Below are 19,036 nucleotides of genomic sequence, written 5' to 3'. Positions count from 1 at the left end.
GTTTTTGAGGTATTTCTTTTATCTAACTTTGTACGTAATCGATATCGACGTGTCATCGTTTGTAAACCCTGTGCGATAAGATTCTGGCGATCCACTACCGTACGCCAGCCGGTAAGGCAGTCGCCTTTGCACGCAGTCGTGTTGGAATCTTTGCTGGACGTGTAGTGTATCTTGTGATTTGTGAAGATGGATTTTTACTATCATCCCGCCTCGCCCTACTGCCGTTCGGTGATGCTGGTAGCAAAGGCTCTGAAGCTGAACCTGAACCTGCAATTCGTTGATCTAATGAAGGATGAACAACTGCGACCCACGTTTACTGTGGTAAGTGGAGCAAACTACGAGCTGTGTAAACTGTGAGTGAATGCTAGCAATGAACCATTTCATCATTTTTTCAGCTTAATCCATTCCATTGCGTACCGACGCTTGTGGACAACGATTTAACGATGTGGGAGTCACGTGCCATACTGGTGTACCTGGTCGACAAGTACGGACGCACCAACAGTCGTCTGTATCCGAAGGATGCCAAGACACGGGCCATCATTAATCAGCGATTGTTCTTCGATCACGGCACGCTTGGTACTCGGTTGGAGGATTACTACTATCCGTTATACTTTGAGGGTGCCACGCCCGGCGGCGAGAAGCTTGAAAAGTTGGAAGAAGCACTGGCAGTGCTGAATGGATATCTTATCAATAATCCGTACGCCGCCGGACCGAACATTACGCTGGCGGACTACAGTCTGGTGTCGACGGTGACGTCCCTCGAGGTGGTCCAGCATGACCTGAGCAAGTATCCGGCAATTTCGGCGTGGTACGAGGGCTGCAAGGCAACCATGGCGGACTTTCAGGAGATTAACGAGAGTGGAATGCAGCAGTACCGGGCTTACTTCGAGTCTGGTCCCACACCTCCAGCTACTGCATATGCCGTTGCGGAATAGCCTTTCGGATGAGGATCGATCACCGAGGAGAGTCTAAAGACCTTGTTTGATGTTTGATAGGACGATGTTCATTTTTTTAATTTTTGTCTTTTGTGTACAATTGGTAATTGGTTTAACAGCTAATATTCTTACAACCTAGGATAACACAGATAAACGTTGCTAACAATAAATAGGTATAGTGCGACTGTACATGTGCGGCCGTGGAGCCGACGGTGCCCGGTTTTACCGAGGCCGGTTCGTGTTTGGAATTAGTCTTATACGGAGGATAGTTGTTTCCGCCGGCAGCTCCTCCACCGCTGCTACCGCCGTTGCTGTTGCCGCTGCTACTGCTGCTGCTACTGCTGCCATCGTCACTGCTGCTGCTTCCGCCGCGCTGGCCACCATCGGCGTATCCGGTGGGGACGCTCGACGCTGGAGCAGGTGTCGAGTTGGGCACCGCGGACGGCGAGGAACTTTGGTGGAAGTGATTGCCGCTGGTGCCAGCGAGTACGCCCGAGTGCCCGCCGGCACCACCGCCATTCACCGGCAGCCCTGGTCGCTGGGTCGGCTGCGGCACCTCGGAGTACTTGTGCGTGGGCCGGCCGGGCGACTTGAACACCTGCGGTGGCGTACAGTGCGCTACCTTGTTCAGCTCCATGCCGAACCGGTGCGGATTCACGTCACGCTGGCAGTGTTCGCCCGCCTCCTTGATGAAGATCTGCCGATCGGACAGCATCGTGCCGACGAAGCACTCGTACGTGCCGACGTCCCGTCGCTGGGTGTACGTGTACACGATGTTTCGATGTGTCCACTGGCCAAGACACCGGTATTCGCGTTCTGTTGAGAAATAGGGGAGTCGCTGTTAGTATCGCTGTGTTCCATCAATTCTTAATCCTCCGAAGATCACACTTACCTTCATACACTTCGTTCGCGTAATCGCAGGCCGAGATCTGGTAGTACATGATGTCCTGGGACTCGCACTCGGACGACAGCTTCGCGCACAGGCCCTCGTCGTCCGGGATGATGCCGGAGAACTCGCCGATGATGGGGCAGGGCGAGACGATGTCGTTGCTGTCTAGCCGGCCCTGCGTCAGCCACCGGTCGTCGTTGAAGTAGAAATCGTTACAGATCGTGGCAGTGTAGTTGGCCGACTGGCGGCTGCTTATCTGGAACTCGAACACATTCGTATCGCGCCGTTCGATTTTCAAGCACTGGTACATCTCCTCGCCACTGTGGAAGAGAGAGAGAGAGCAGGAAAGCAAAATGATTAGTAACGGGCGAGAATTAGTAACGTGGGCCGGCTGCGTCAGCTGGTTCGATGCACAATGCCGTTCGCTTAACAAAGGCAAGCAAACAACAAAAGCGGCGAGGGCGAAGGGGCTTGCGAAACGATCGTGTACTTTCACTGGTTTTTCGTGGGGTGGTTTCGAATGAAAGGAAATGAGGTGCGTGTAATGAACGGAGGTGGTAATTTGATGCTACTTTTTTGTGTACTACTAGGCCACACCACCGCACCTGAGGCGAGATGCTGCTAATGGAGTTTGGCCCCAAGGGGAACGTAAGCGATCGAGCGTTTGCCGATCACAGCGGCAAGTGTAATGAAGGCTAACGATGGAAAGGGAGGAACTAGGGAAAGGTCCGGGAAAAGAAAAAGCAGCTTTTTGGCTTGAAATAATGAAGCATCTATTTTGATAATTAATTTAGTTTCGCAAGCCTCGATGACTGATTTTCCACATCTCTTCCAGAGAAGATTGCAATTAACTTCTCCCCTCTTCGGGGAGAAAGAGCGAGTGAACGGTGGAAATAATTACCATTGCGTTTGGCTGTAGACGATGTACTTGTTCGAGTCGTGGTTGGTGTAGTTCTTGACGCACTTCATCGTGTACGTTTTGAAGGTGTTGTGGTCTTTGTAGATGAGCTGGTTCTGATTGACGACCACGTGCTCCCAGCGCCCGATTAGCCAGCTGGGAAAGCTGCAGAATAAATTGCACAACAACATTCACATTAGTTGATTCCTGGAGCTCTACCTATTAGCTGACGGATGAGCGATTGCACTAGACGACCTACCTGCAGTACTGTATGACTGGACCGAACTCGAGCGGGATTGGACGAAGCGTTAGGACCTCGTGATGATATTCGCTTCCGATGCCGTTGCCGTTCGTGTATCGGGAGTTTGGATGGCGCACGTACTGACGCTCGATGGCGCGGCAGGTCGAGTCGCGACTGAACGAGATCTCGATTTCGCCCGTCTTCGGGTTCTCGGTGTAGGTGGCGCACCGATACTTGGGCCCCAGGTGCGACTCATTGCCCGTGCTGAGCAGTGCGAGATAGTTGCGATTGCCGAAGCCGCGCCAGTGCCCGAGACATTCGAACGTTACCTCCCTGTCGGGGAAGGCGCAGTTGCGGAAGCGCAAGTTCAACGCCGATCCGGACGGACAGTTGTCAACCTCCGATTCGACCGAATCACACTCGATGGCGTCCGCTGTGTCGCTGCTATCGACGCTGTACGTCATGCGATACCGGCCGTGGATGGGGCAGTACTCCTGTCGTACCTCTGCACCGTCCCACTCGTGGAATTCTGTAACGGGAGCAGCGAGAGAGAGAGAGAGGGAAAGGGATTAAAATCTTGATCCAACGATCTGAGGAGACTAAGCTGAAGCCTGGCAGTGGTGGACTTACTGTAAAGGATGATTTCGGTGTTTTTCGCCTCGTTCAGAAGGTCGTCATCGGACAGACAGGAGGCGAGCGCTTTCTCCTCGTTGGTGTGGCACTTGGAGAGGTAGTCCTTGTCGGCGGCCAGCACTCGCAGCACGTTCTTCGACACGAGCTTCAGGTGAAAGCAGCGATAGCAGCTCGCCTCCTCCGAGCCGGTCATCAGGATGACGTTGTTGTCGCGCCGCTTGTGACACATGCCCCACAGTGGGATCGCGTTCTCGGTGATGTTGACGCGGCTGTACCGCACCGCACCCTCCGGCGTGACCGTGTTCTGCGTGATGTAGCCGCCCTGGAACTCGAACGGGAAGTAGCAGGAAGCGTCACCTGGAAAGGCAAGAAGAAAGCGACGAAGAAGCGCAATTAGTGTCGGTTTGGTGCACGGCGGTGGTTTGGAAGCTTTCCGTGAAGCACGCTGACGTGTCCACTTGGCGGAACGGAACGAAATGCATCCGCGTTGAAACTGTAGCGTCTTCCCTGCTCGCCGGCAGGTGCTGATCGTTTACGTTAGCTGGCAGCAGGAGGTTGTCGTTGAGCCGGTGGCTTACCGGAAGCTGGCAAGCGAAACGTAACGAGAATGGTGGGAAAAGCGCCATCGGCTGTCCTTTTCGGCTGCCAATTTCATGGTCTGAGGGGTTCGTCGTCTGCGAGTGGCGCTGACGGTACACGGGTGAACGATCGGACGGCGTAGAGTTTCAGGGCAGCCAATGGTTGCTGCTGCTACAATGGCAATTAGAGACTGCAGAGAGATGCGCGTCAACTCTGCACTGCCCCTTTTCCCCCACTTACCCCCTACCATCCCCACGGTCCAGTGAGTGTTTGTGGTACGGATCCTCTTTCTAACCGGAGCACACCACCCAAAGGGGGTGCCGGAGATGGTGCTGGGTGCAACGAAATGGAAAGCATCGGCCGGTTGCACTTGCACCGTTCGGCTGATGCAAACGAGCGAAGCCGTGCCTTTTAGGCTGCACCGCTTAATCACCATCATCACCCGTACGATGCCGATGCCGAGCTAAGCTTCGAACGCGGCTCGTTACTTTCCCAGCGAGCGCCACGCTCGCCGGCCAACCCAAAGCCCCCGGGTGAATGGCTGCGCGATCGTTCGATCGAGTGCGGCTGTTGATGGCCCAATACACCTGGCAGCGACCGTGGCAGCAGCAGCGGCGGCGGTGGCGGCCATCGGCTACTAACGGTGCGCTAAACTCCTAACTCGTCCCCTGTTTTCCATTGCGAATAGCAATTGCTAACGGTACCGATGCGCTCGGAATGAGATCGGCTAAGCCAGCAACAAAAAAAAGGCGGAGGGTTGGGTAGGTAAATCGCATCCCACCCGGCGATGCGTTCTCCCGATCGCAGTACAGCTCTCTAACGCAGCCCGCGAAAGTCAGAGAGGGAGTGCATTGGAGCGATCGCGCGCTGTTCCCTGCACTTCCCAACCTGCGGAGCCGGAGGAGGTGGCAATCGGCTTAATTAAATCAACTTTACGGGACTGCATCGTGTGCGCGCGCGCGAGCAGGCCTTTCTGTTGACAAGAAGTCGGTATGTGCAGGGGCGAAAACGAAAACGAAGTTGCCCAACACAAAAACGCGAACGACGATCGCGACCGGGTCTGGATCGAAATTGAGTTTGGCGCTCGGAGGTGGACGTTCCATTTTTTTTTTGCACCGCTCTTCCGATTAATTAGATTCCGACCCGCCAACGACCTCCAGCGGAGGAGGGAGCGGAGATGCGCCAACCTGAACAGTTATTACTGTGTTTTTCTTCCCCATTTGCTGGCCTCTAAATGCTGTCATTAGCAGGCGGGCAGCAAAGATGAACGGTTCAAGATGAACTACTTAATTTTTCCTCCCCTTTTACATAAGCCTCACAAACACATCGGAGCGGCGTGAGCGTGAGAATTGGTTTTGTGATCAAATAAAAGCGCTTGTCCCCTAGCGCGGCCACGGGTTTAGTTATTATGGATTCGTCACAGTAGTGGCAGACCCGTTTCCCGGCCAATGAGCTTTCGGTTCGGTGGATTATTGATTGGTTTTTCCTCCCATCGTGTTGTGTGAAGGAATGCTGCTGCAGCTGGATGATGGTCTAGGGCCGCTCGGTTCGCACCGGTTACAGTGGATTTAGTTTAAATCAATTCAATAGTTCTCCTACGCCAAACTAGAGCTCTGCCAGCCGCAACCAGGAAGAGTAGAGCTCATCTGGCACTGCGGTACCAGACGACGTCTCCGCGCTTGGTTGCTTGTAATGCGATCGTGATGAGTAATGCTTTCGCCTCGCCAATTATTGGTTCTTGAGTTCAGGGCTCTGAATATGGCGAAACAATAATTCACCACCACGTACTCTCACCGGGACACGCGGGCCACAGATGCCAGATCGCAGTGGGTCTTGGCGCATCGGCGTGGGCCTCCGCGTTTGTTTGGGGTGATGTACACACCTTCTTCGGCTTGTCACGCGTGTGTGTGTGGTGATGGGTTTTGCGTAGGCGCGCGATCAGTTCACTCTTTGCCCGTGGCCCAGCGACATGATCACCACGGGCGAAGAAGCGCGGTTCGGTGAGGCCACGGGGGGTGTTGTAACGACGTTTTAATAAACAAGCCCATTCCCGGCGCGGACTGCATTCACCAACCGGGCGGCACCGCGCACGCTCTTATTGCTACGATTGCTTTTGCTCTCGGTTTGCTTTCCCGAATAGCTGATATGGAAAGACATTTTTCCTGCCCGGCTTGCTTTCTGTTTTGTGCGCCCTTCCTTTCCGGAACGTTGGCCCGTGGTTCGGGACCAGTCCGTGAGGTGGAATTTCTTGCGTAGGCGCTCGTCGAGCCTTGCTGGCACCGCAGCAATCGCCATCGCCCCGCTCGAAGGTACCGAAAAGATTATGCGCGCTGTCGTGAAGGGATATGAATGAGGCGAGACCTTGTTTGTCTTCCAAGAAATGTGCTGCTCGGGCGGCGCGGAAGAGACGTTCGGGTCCCGGGAACGCCGTGCGCTGCATTCCCAGGTTTCCTGTTTGGTGCGCTTGGAAAGCGACCGTACTCTGCATACGATCGGTGTCGCGCGATAAGCCGACAAAAAGGGACGCAGGGGCGCGCGCGCACGTACTCCAGAAAACATGGCACAAGCATGGAAAGTTAGAAGAGACATGCCCGGTACATGCCCATCGCAATGTGGCGATCGATCGAGTGGCGGCGATAAAAGCACACCCCTCTAAGCACCTCGGGATGATGTGTCCCGGCTCGTAGAGCAACGGGAATAAAGACACGCGGCTGGTGGTCTGCGTAAAAGAGCCGATCGGGACGATAAATTAGTGGTTGTCGATTGCACCCGTACCAAGGCATTGCCCCGAACTATCACACGAATGGGTTTCAGCGCTGTTTCCCGTCGCGTGGCGCACCTTCGCGTTCTCACAATGTCCACACGTGCTGGAATTCTTAACCTTTCCAACTCCGGGAACACTTCGCCGAAAGTCCGAGAGCAAGTAGTCAAGATCGTAGGGTTTGCTCCAGACAACTTCAACATTACCGTGGTTAAGGTAACGTCGTCGTTCTGATGCTGACCTCGGGGTTGGGTGGGTTCCGAGACCAACCCACTCTCCAAAATGGTGGGCATTTCACACGGGCACACGGATGCCCGTTACTCATTGACATATTTTATGGGTGCAGAATTCGCGGATTGTCCCGCGGCTTCCCATCATTAGCCGGCTGAGAACTGAATTAATTTCCGGCAATATCCGGACGATCCTTAGCGCGCGGCTGTGAGAAATGGGCGAAAGGGCGAAAACAGAGATTGAATCCGAGCCGTTCGTTTCGACACCGAAACTGGGTGCTAAGAAAAACGGGAAGTCCACGGCAGGTTGATTGACCAAAATATATGGATGAAAGATTTCGTCCATGCTGCAGGGCCTTTCTTTTCTTGTCTGATGGTTCTCCGCTTCCTTCTTATCTTCCCTACTGCTGCTCCGTCCCAGAAAGTTCGTACTCCGTTGGCCGGCTGATCGGAGGAAATCGGTATAACGGTGAGCCGGCGGATGGAACATCACCTAATGGTGGCCGCGAGCGTTCCCGAAACCATCCGGCTGGATCGTGGCCCTGAATAATTGGCACATTGAATTCCGAACGATGGCGATTAGGAGCATGGCGTGTGGTACGGACAAAGCGAACAACACGATCGCAGCTTCCTCTCTCGGCACGTTTAATTCGTCTAATTAACTTTCCTTTTTGGTGCGGATGCTACACTTTGCAGCAAATGCGCGGCTACAACTAAAGTACGCTTGATATTTGCTCTGTTTGGTTGCCGTTGTTAAGTTATTTGCAAATATACTTAGCGGTGTTGAGGTGATGTAGTTTTTCGCCCTTTTCGTCTGGCAGAACACATCTAAGAGCACTTGCTGCCGCTGTTGTGTAAGCGTCCAAGCCACAAATTGTAATTTTCCACCTGCGGTGAGGCACACCAAAATCAATCAATAGCAAACATAATTTGAGTCGCTCGACTGACTACGATCACCGTAGGAAGTAGAAACAATGAATATTTAAAAACCACAACGAACCGACCGAATCGGTCCAATGGAGCACCGGGAAGAGGCAAACGCCACGTACGCGCGACCGTCTCTAACCGTGTGCTCCGCGGCTGGTAACGTCCGGTGCAGTTGGCTTACAAATTGTTTCACTTGGTTGGTGGTCTACCGATCGCGCGGCATCATCGCGTCCAACGCAAACGCGGGATGGATCGTCGATCAAGTGGAAAATGATCGACGATTGGTTGGGATTTTCGGTTGCTGCTTAAGGAGCCCGTCGACGGGAGTTTAGCTCACGATTATTTCTCGAGCGAAGCGCTACTTCCAAACTGTCGCGCGCGGAAACGCCGGCGGGCTGGGAGCAAACACAAAAAAGGCAAAAACCAGGAAGACAAACGAGAAAATTAACCAATCATTCAGATGTTGTTTATTATTAGGTTCGTTTTCAGTGTGTTTGTTCGTTTTTGGTTGTTGTTAGCTCACACGATGTACCAGGGAAAGCTAGCTGGATGAGACGGTTAGGGTATGGGATTTTTCCGAACTGACCTCTTTTCGGATTCCATTCCATGTTTGCAGCCATTTCCCTCTGTTTACACCCCCCTCTCTGGGAAGGGCTTTCTTCACATCCAAATCTGGCGCTGGTGCAAAAGGGCTGGCACCGATGAAAAGTGGATCGCCCGGGTGCTAAATGCAGTCGGGGCTTTGCTTTGTTTTCTCGTTAATATCTTTCGTTATAGTGTGCCACACCCTTCCCCCCTAGTCCCCTTGAGTTAAAGCGAGGGGAGTTGTTTTTTTATGATTATTTCTCCGGGGCCCCTAGACACCGTACGATTTGTGTCGGTTTTATTCGGTGGCAGACGGGTACGAACACAAACACCTTGGAAGAGGTTTCCAATCTCTCCCCTGTTTTTTTCCTACTGCCGTCTTCCGCCAAGTGACTTTTAGTGCGGATTTATGCTGCGAGAACCGGAGCCCACAAGAAGAGGGGACACACAGTCCGTGAAAAGCTCGGGAAATTGTTGTAAAATGCGAATGGTGTTTCCCAAACGGCTGAAGTTCGCAGCAAATGAATGGAATGTGTAGCGACTGCACTGCACAGGGGACAGCAAACAACGAACCATAAAGCAGGACAAAAAAAAGCAAGTGCAGAGGCACTATCCTCTCATCGGGACAAAGTAGCAAATAAATACATCACCACCATCGCTGCCACCGTCGGCAGAACATCATCAACACTGCGCTTTTTTTCTTCTCTCTCCAACTTCTCGCTGAAGAAAGAGTTGCTTTCGGTCGATGGCGTTCCACCGGAGTGGCCGACTTCTGCAACCCTTGATGAGCTACCCCACGGCATGCTCGGGCACTACCAGCCACCTTCTCGACCCCCCGGAAGATGATTATGCCGCGCGTTTGCAACGCTGAATTCGCATCCATCAAGTGCATTGGGTCGGGTGGGGGTCGTGCGAATGGAGAACTGGCGTGAGGGCCTCTCAGCTTAAATGGTGAGCTCTTTGCGGATAATGTTCGCACCGCAGCCGCGCACCACCTGGCGCAAAGAGATGTACAAATAATGCTGCACTTTAAATGTATCGCGCGGATGGAAATAGGAACTGGCCAGCTCCCTCCAGTTTTTTTGTTCATTTCCCATGGGAATAGACGTTTTGGACACGCAGAAGCTGGGCGCTGGTTGACAATAAATCATAAAGTTGCCGCAAATGACTAACCAACAAAAAAAGCAACCACTGAAGGTACATTTGGCCATGGTTGCGGCACAGGTGCAATCTGTTTTTAAAGCTTGCTTACATAAATAGCCTGAGACCCCCGAGCGTTGAATTACCAAACAGATCGTAAAAGCCAAAACGGCCATGTTGCCTATAAAATTATGCATCTCAATCGCACGCGTGCATGTCGTGAGAGTGATCAAACGAGAGTTCCGTTTAGTCTACAAAAGGCGCGATATGGAAGCAGCAGCAGCTAAAACCATGTCAGACTGCTTGTTTCTTCCCCGGGACCCGTTCAATCGGATCGAAATGATGGTGTGTACGGTAGCGGTTCTGCTCTGGTTGCTACCTGGGGCTCACGCTAGTAGCGATATTCGCTACAGACAGCGGACTTTCGAGCGGCGATCGCCTGCCAACATCTTCCTCCTTGCAAACATCTTCATCGCTGACGAACCGATCACAATCGGATAGAAAATAGGAAACTCATCCTCAAACACTCACTCTCCCGTGGGCTTTGCTTTGTGCATGGTTTTGTTGTTTCCTCTTTTCTTACGATACGCCCGATGGCTGGCTGGCAATGTTTTGTTTGCTGGTGCTGCGGTTGCAACCATCCCAGAAGTGGCGAAGATGGTGGTGCATTACTCTCGCCCCGTGTGTTGGTTGCCATTCAATATTTTGTATTCCTAAAGTGTGTGTGGATTGTTTTTCTCCCTTTGCATTACTTTCGTTGCTTATTGTGTTGTGCTGCTGTTGATGCTGCTGCTGCTGCTGCTGCTGCTGCTACTCAATCAAATTCCAATCCTCCTCGAGCGGCGGCGGAGAAAATGCTCTCCATTCATAAGGCATAGGACAAAAACCTTGAAATCAAAACCCTCTCCGCCTTGGCCGTGTTAAAATCGAGCGGAAACCAAATCGAGCCGACGATCGAGGAAAGGGAGAACAGAAGAAAAAAAAGGTCGATGGCAAAAGAGCACCCTCGTGGGCAGGGTGATTTGACCCCAGCGGGAACGAAGAGAAGGAAATGCATATCAAAGCCCATTTGCTTTCGAGCTCTTTGCTGTTTTTCTAGCTTTATTTCTTCATCGATCAGCCTGCAGCAGTGATGCTTTTCTACCGGCGATCGGACTGTTGGATGGATCGGTAAGGATCTTACATCCGCAAGTCATCCCGAGACATTGAGCAGGTAATGCAAAAGGGCCTGCTTTCACCACACATTAAGGTGGCCGACCTTCCGGTTTTTGGGAGATGCATTTTGGAGGACTTTGCTTCTCCGAAATAGAGATGGAAGTCGTTTGCCCTGCGTGTGTTTCAAGCCCGTATAATAATATCATTTGATAGCATGTTGCCCGGAAGTTGCCCCTACGACTCCGTCCCCAGAGCCCACTTAGACGATCCGTAAAGGCGGCCGTTCGGCGTAATGGTGCTTAAATGCTAGAATAATATCTCAATTTTAGACCCTACAATCCCCTTCTTGACCATGCACAGGGGTTTAACTCGCATTGTACCTGGCATCACAAACACCGTACCGCATTCCACCGAGCCTAACTAAAAAAACAAAAACGAAACGATCGCAATTAACGTGCGAGGAATCGTCATGGACCTCCGGAAGGGAAGTAAAACCACCGGCAGCGGCGCTCAACACTCCCTCCAAAGGCAGAGAGAGAGAGAAAAGTACAGCCAACAACAATCATAAAATGACCAACACAGCCGAACCGGAATGCTTCTCTCCTGGGCTGCACGGGTGAGCGGCCGAAATAAATAATAAAAAATGCCGCCGGGTTTTGTTTGGTGCTGCGACGACGCGCACAACCCGGTAATTAGATCGATTCCCGGGCCCGGGTCGGTCAGAAAGCTCAAAACCCGCAAACGAAGGCGGCGGCATTAGCAGCAGCAGCGGCAGTGTTTGTGGAACCGCTCTGGAACGTATGGGAGGCGCCTCCGACGAAACGAATGTCTCTGTTGGTGGTGCGGCACCGAAAGTGAATGTTAAGAAAAGAAAAAACCATGCTGGGGCTCGATGTTAGGAAGGTAAGGAAGCGCCCAGGACTCGAATGGATAATAAGCAGCTCGTTGCGGAACGACAACGGGCACCCTCACGTCTCTATAATTAGGCCGGTTTGGATGCCGGTAAAAGAAACGTCCCGAAATAGCCGAAAAGCCGAAGAATCCTTCGTCTCCTTCCTGAGCATTGGGTAGATGGTTCGAATCTGCTGGAGAGGCGCTTGAAGCTTTCATTTGGGTAAGACGTCATAGAGGGACCTCATTTCGCAAGCGCGGACTAGTGAGAGCCTTTGGCATTATCATTTCGTTCTGGCAATTATGCCGCCAAACACACGGTGGCCACCCAGGACACTGTTTCCTAAGTTCCCGCGCCGCGCTCGATCACGACCACATGCACAGCCGTTCGACCGGAAACACACGCGCCTGCATACCATGCGCTAATGAGCCGAGCTTTATGGCGCGCACCGAGGTCTGGGGAAAGGTTATAGTTCGCTGCTTCCTGCTTTACGCAGGCTGTTTTGTTTTCGTGGACCCTCCACCGGGTGTTCCGCCATCGGAACTGGGCGGTTGCGTTCAGTGAACTCCGATAAAAAATCTCCACCATTTATTGATGGTTCATCGGATTTTCGGGCACTCGCGCAGGAAGTGGCACCGCTTGCGCTCCCAAAAGTTGCGCCAAACCCAAACTTGTTTCGGTTGCAAATTTGGCACCTCGCGGTGGAGTATTTTTTTTTTATTTTGTTGTTGCGTGTGTTGTATTTTTCTCAATTATGCTTTGGAAAGCGCATATCAAACCTGCCTTTGGCCTATTTATGTGTGTTTCGTGTCGAATGCAAAAAAACGCTCTACAAGGTTGATATTGATGAAGTCGGCTGGAAGTCGGCTGGTTATTGTTTTGGAGTAGCCGGATTGAGTTTTGTTTTATACCACTGCTACTTCAATTGCAACTCTGTGCAAACCTTCATCTCTGGGCTGGTGCCGGTGCCCCTTCTTGCCGCACCTTTACGCCACGCAATCATAAATGAACCGCGCGAAGGTTTTGTTTTTTCTTTCCTTCTTTTCGGTGTAATCGGGCGGATTTAGCAGGTGGATGGTGGAATAAAATAATGAAAATTACTGACGCAAGCAAGTGCCACTTTTCACGTGATTTGGTAAAACCGGTGCGTTGGGCAACCCGTGGGTATGGGCGCCGATCGAGCTTGTTGAATGAATGAATCGCAAATTGCAGTTTTTGGGGTGAACTTTTGCTTTTCGGGGGGGTACGTTGGGTGAGGTTGAAAAACATCTCGATTAAAATTACCACCGCCACTAATCAAGCAATCACAGGCACAGGCGGAGAGTGTTGTTACCTGCTCCTAACTAACTCCCTGCTTGATCATGCTTGTTCCGTTCAAGCCATCATCGCCGTCGCTTTCGTCGCCTTTCTCAGTCCGATGGAGCCTAAGCGTTCTATCAAAAGTTGGCCGACGCCGCGGTGCTTTACGACGCGATTTCCGAGTCAACGAGCGCAATAAACCGTTTCGTTCTTCGTCCACTGTTCGTACCAAATTCTTTCCAAACGTTTGGAAGCCTCTGCGATGCTGCAATGCTGCTGCGATCACTATCCCTTCCTAGTCCCAACGCGTGTGCGCCAACGCCAAAGAGATCCAAATCAAATCATTCAGTTAAAAGTATGCTTGTATACTGTTAATTGGATGTTGCTGCCAACTGGGGCGAGGGAAAATCATGGCAAGGGAAGGAAATGAAATAATTTCAAAACTACCACAACATGCTCTTCCTGGCTGATAGAAGTAAAGCAGGGAGAAAAATAAACCAACACGTACGTGTTATTCAGGTCGTCGCACGGGAAATTACGCTCCCTTTGCAGGCTAGTGCGCATCAATTTCGGGTAGAGATCATCTAATTTCCGAGCGAATCTAATGCCTGACGATGTGCGTGTGTGTGTCGAGGTTTTATTTCACCCTAAAATCACCTTTCCTGCCCTTCCGTGGGGCGTAACTTTCTCTATTTGGGTGTGTTGTTGGGCTGATTTTACTTTTTTTATGATGATGATGATGATGATGGAACTCTGTGTGCACGCCAATCGCTCGCCAGATCGGGTCGCGATTGAACGATTGGCACCCTTGTTTGCTTTGAGGGTTGCAAGTGAAGCGGCTGAGGAAGAGCTTAGTGAGGATCAAATCTCGCGCGAACGAGTTTAAACAATTCGCGATCATCCCCGGGGTTGGATCGCGCGATGAAAAGGCAGCAAAAAAAGGCAGCCAAAACGCCAAACAGCACAACACACAAAACAAATCCTCGTGCGCTCTTCCGAAATGGCGCTGGTACTTGTAACATGTTTTTTTTTTCAAAAGCACTAATGCGTTGGCGAATCGTGGCGTGGCTGGCCCTCTGTGTCGCACCTAGCGTTGGAGGGTTTTGTCATTCGAGGCCGCGTAAAACCTTGCACGGCTAAAATCCAATTGTCATGTTGCGGGCGAGCACGCTAAGCCGAAAATCCTCTCTGAGGCACTCTAAGCCACTCCAGCGGGTTCGCCCGTTCTCACCGTCGTCGCCCGATCGTTCGGGATCGCGGGAACTGGAAGGAACTTATATATGGTGTGGCATAACCATCGCTCGCAAGCAGCCTCACAAAAACAGCCCCTTGCGTCGAACGGGCTTGTTCGTTCGACGAATAAATGTTTATTGTGATACGATTAATTTTAATTTGATGTTAGATTTAAGTGAGCAGATTAGAATCATCAATCACGCCAGTCGAAAGTGTCGAGCGTGTAGTGGTCGTAGCTGAAGCTGAAATAAGTAAAAAAAAGATCTCAGAAACCGGACTCCAAGGAAAGCCGTCCAGCACGACGATCGCGACGAGATCGCGTTCACTTATATCCACTTCTATGCCGTTCCTGTTCTTCTCCAACCACCGGGCGGGAAAGCAAGTCCCCGCAATAGCCGTCATCATCCTGGATGGGGTTGGTCGCCCGGGCCTGGAACCACAACTCCCGAGGCGCGAGATCTAATCGCAGTTGGGCTGAACTGGTGCACGCCGAATAAGGCGCTGGTGCTGGTGCGCGCGCTGGTGGTTCGGCTGCTCGTGAGCAATTGTGTGCGAATCGACACTTGCGATCGCGACAATCCCTTCCCCGGCCAGCTCCTTAAACGGATTTGCACCCTGCTGTTGGGGCGGTTTTGCGATAAAGCGGAGCACACAGTTGCCTAACCATTTTAGGAGGTATCATAGGTGCAGAAGAAAGTAGACCATGTGGGATGATGGCGTGCGCTGCAGCGCTTAGAGATGGGTGGTGCGCAGCAGCAGCAGCAACAGCAGCAGCTGCAACGCACGCCAAAGGCTCGAAAAATCAATATCCGGCCCAAGATGTGCGGTTTGGAGCAGGCAGAGCCCACTAATGGAGCAGGCCCGGTGCCGATTGGAACAATTAAACCATCCAAACCACTGTGAGGCTCGATCGTACGTGCGCCGCGCCGGGCGGAAACCACGGCACGGAAAGGAAATCCATATCCACATTCCAGCCTGGGCGTACCATCGCTTCGACCAGGCTGCAGCACTTGAACGGAGATTGGAGAACCATTTTACAGCTGGTGTCTGAGGCAAGTGGCGGTGGTGGTGCCGTTTGGGCTTGCTTTTTCCATTTCCTCCGATCGGTTTCGGTCGGTTTCGTGCTAGTGCTTTTATGTTTCTTACGAAATAATTACGCTAGAGAGTCTCGGGAGCCCGCAGGCAAGAACCACAGTTGTTTGGGATTTGGTGCGCGTGTGTGTGTGTGTGTATTCTATTGCCTAAACCACATAATTTTCGACGTTGCGAGCAGGCTCTTTCATCCTTCATCCTCATCATCCTCATCATCATCATCATCGATGCGTCCATTCCTGGTGCCCTGTTGTTAACGGGGCCACGGCGTACGGGCGAAGCAATAATGCGAGCGCGAGCCCGAGCCAAGAAGGCCACTTATGATTTGGAAGATGATTTGTGGCGCTTGTGCTGAAAGGCTCATCTGGCCGGGCGGGCTAGTTAAGGCGAACGTGCAGCGGCGTCCGGGGGATCCTTTAATTCGTTTGCCTTCCTTTTCGGGGCCAAATTTTGCACTCCCAAAAGAGCAGCGAGTCCGAAACGGGGGAAAAGAAGCTGCGCCCGGTGGGATGAACCGCGATCGCGACACAAGGTCAACAATCGATCGTCGTTCTATCAAGCTTTAAGCTTTCGCTCGGATAGCTGTCTTTTTTTGTTGGCAAATGTGCCCATTGTGAACAGTTTCGATTTCCTTTTTCGGGACGTTGTCGTCGAAATGCTCAAAGTGTGGTTTCCGTTCCCAAAAACCCACCCCAAACCCTTTGCTGCTGCTCCCCCCCCCCCCCCCCAACCCTCAGATGAAGATATCGCAGGGGTGAATTAAGGCAAAAGAACGTTAGCCAAGCCGGCTTCTTCAATAACTCATGCGACTGCACATGACGCACGACTTAATCTGCGCCGTACGGCAAGACGCGAACGGAAATCTCCTTAAAAAAAACTCTTACACACACACACACACACACACACACACACGGTGAACGAAAAACACCGTTTAGAGCTTAGCGATCGCGATCGTTGTCTGTTCGTTCGTTCGCTTTTTGGGAGCTTTTGTGTGTATCCGTCCAGTGCCACGGCCATTTCTAGCCGCTCATTCAACCCCCTCGGTACCATTATTCCAGCGGCGAACGAACCAACGATCGATCGATCGATCGATGCGGTAAAAATGGCCGATCCAGCCGATACACGACCACGTCCATCTCAGCTCTCAATGGGAAGCGAACGCGGGGCAGTTGGAATATTTTTTAATTATATGCTTCGATAGACATTAATAGAATTAAATGGTAAGCGCATGTATTTCCTTTGCAGCGTTCGCGCGCTCTCGCCCCACCAAACACGGCGTGACTAATCCTGGCTTTCCTCCCCACGGTTGGCAACATTCGGCCTCGCTCTCTCTCTTTCTCGCCTTGTAAAGGGAAAGGTTTCACGGTTTGTGGTGGTGGGCTGGTTGCCTTTCAACATACGATCCAGCAAGTCACAATTCTATGTGCCAGCAGCGGCAGTCGCTCGTATAAGCCGTTGTGTGCTCCGATATTTTCGTTCGCTCATCGCATTCCAGTCCCACTGCCATCCGAAAACCGAATCGGAAAACAATCAAGCTGGGTTGGTGGAGGGGAAAGGGGAAAGGGGGGGGACGTATACGTGCGCTTCCTGAGGCGTTTCCGAGGCCTACAGGGCAATTGCTAAGCATCCTCGGTGGTTGTGGGGTGGATTCTCGCAGTCCGGATAAGATTAGGTGAGCTTATTCGAAGATATACGTGTGTGTGTGTGTGTGTGTGTGTGTGTCTGCGTTTGTTTTGCGCACCGAAGCATAACTCCGGTCGAGATGGAGTCCAAACAGCAACAGCGACAACGGCAAAACAAAAACAAAAAAAAAGTGGAAACAACGTGCTTTCTTTTCCCGTTTTGCGCGTTTTGCACTCCGCAGCCGAGAGCGTTCAACCTCCCGGAGGTATGTGAGCGGCTTTATGGCTTCTTCTCGGGCAAACGGGCGAATAGTACAAATAGTGCGAAAGAAATGCCGGCCGCCCTCGTACGCCCGCGCGTGTGTGGCTCTGGTAGGAGGAGAGAGAGAGAGAGAGAGCGGTCCACGAAACTATGCTTGAATGCTGTCGCTGTTAATATGTTACATTTCGACCGCCATATCGACCTCCACGACGAATCTCACGGTGAGTTGCTTTCTCGCTCTCCAGCCCGGCGGTGTGTGATCTGCAGCGGAACTCCAGCATTCAAATCGGTCGGTTAACTGGGTGGAATGTCTTTCTCGTAGTGGGGGGGAAAAGTAATAAGATAAGCAGTCGAAGAAACCTTGGCCGCCTGGTTGGGTGGTGTTGCGGTGGGTGTACATGTTTATTTATCGTTTGTACCCGCGAACAACCGAGCCCACCGAGCACTCCAGCGACACTGGGCGCTCTGCGCCTTTTTATGCTACTTTCTTTGCTACTGGCCAGGGAAAAACAAAAGAGTCAAGAGAAGGTAGCGAGCAAATGCCAGTGCCAGTGCAGGGAAAACTGGAGCGCACCTCTTTGAAGCAGCTTTTCAGGTACAGAAATTCTAAGCATATTCGCCCCCGGTTCGTACAAATCGTGTAATTGTGGTGCGGTTTTTATTTTGCCTTCTGCACTGGCCAGTGAAAAAGAGCGGCCCGGCCCCGGCCCATCGATGGAATGCCGGTCGAAAGCTTGGCCACCACATTGGTTCCGTTCCGTGGGCACCTTCCTCCAGTCGATTGGCCATCGTTTTATTGCATGCGAATCAGATATGAGCCATGTTTGGGCGCAGGCAAGTGTGTGTCTCGTGCAGCGCAGGTTCCCTTTGCACTCCGCTCGCTATGCTAAAAACCGGTGGATCTTTTCCGTCCACCCGCCCCGTAAGATGCAGTGTTAAAGATTTATTTATCATCTCATTCTCGGGCACACGTTTCCCAGCTCTGGCGGCACGGCGACCGGGATGGGCGCGTGGTACAGACGCCGAACAGGTTCTCGCTTGGAAGTCGATAATAACATTTTACGAGCGCACGTTGAATCTCGCGACCTCACGGTTGGTGTGGAGCTCGCGAAATGCGGACCCCGTGATCTAAGTAGCCGATTTACAGGCCATTCCGGCCTTTATCCTGCTTGTTTCATCATTTTCCGCATTACGTGCTCTGCGTCTGCCTCTCGGACTTGCGCGAGTTTTATACACGCTCCGGAAGCACAGCGAGTGCGCAAGATTAACGACTAGAGCGAAACCCATCCTACGTACCCGGGAGACCCTCTGCCCCTTCCCCCGATGTCCCGTTGTTCCGTTGTATTCCAGGCTGACACGTCCAGTTTTATGGCTCTCCGGTTTTCCACGATCCTCCCGGCCGCTCGTTCTTCTCAGATTTGGGGGGGGGGACCAAAGCCCTGATTAACCGGACAATGTCAGGTGCTGCTCGCTTACAAGAAGCACCGAGGTTTAACGCATTAATGATCGTAGCCCTTTACTTTCGCACACTCCCCGCAGGCACTTGCTCTCGGTCCAGCTTCCAGCCGAACGGACGGAAACATAAAACTATGCTTCGCAAGGGAGGTATTCTTTTTTTCGTGTGTGCTTGTGTGTTAACCAGAAAGGTACATTCTAGTGGTGG

At 52.1% G+C, this 19,036-nt stretch overlaps 2 protein-coding genes across 2 annotated transcripts in view; one reads left to right on the top strand and one right to left on the bottom strand.

The window, feature by feature from the left end:
* The first annotated feature begins 22 nt into the window (after positions 1–22).
* On the top strand, positions 23–1,124 carry LOC1273993 (glutathione S-transferase 1-like). The gene is made up of 2 exons (XM_562690.3): positions 23–321; positions 396–1,124. Exons 1-2 carry the CDS (start codon positions 187–189, stop codon positions 933–935), a joined length of 675 nt encoding a protein of 224 aa, XP_562690.2. The 5' UTR covers positions 23–186; the 3' UTR covers positions 936–1,124.
* The window catches only part of LOC5667701 (uncharacterized), a 35,640-nt gene continuing 17,584 nt past the window's right edge, over positions 981–19,036 (bottom strand). Inside the window, exons 2-6 of the mRNA XM_061642887.1 lie at positions 3,594–3,953; positions 2,982–3,492; positions 2,726–2,887; positions 1,828–2,144; positions 981–1,751 (exon numbers count right to left, since the gene is read on the bottom strand). Coding sequence (XP_061498871.1) covers positions 1,048–1,751; positions 1,828–2,144; positions 2,726–2,887; positions 2,982–3,492; positions 3,594–3,953 — 2,054 coding nt within the window. The 3' untranslated portion in view covers positions 981–1,047. The remainder of the gene's footprint in view (positions 1,752–1,827; positions 2,145–2,725; positions 2,888–2,981; positions 3,493–3,593; positions 3,954–19,036) is intronic.

The sequence above is a fragment of the Anopheles gambiae genome, chromosome 2 (genome assembly GCF_943734735.2).
Source record: "Anopheles gambiae chromosome 2, idAnoGambNW_F1_1, whole genome shotgun sequence".
Taxonomy (NCBI): domain Eukaryota; kingdom Metazoa; phylum Arthropoda; class Insecta; order Diptera; family Culicidae; genus Anopheles; species Anopheles gambiae.
This window is presented reverse-complemented; position numbering and strand designations above follow the sequence as displayed.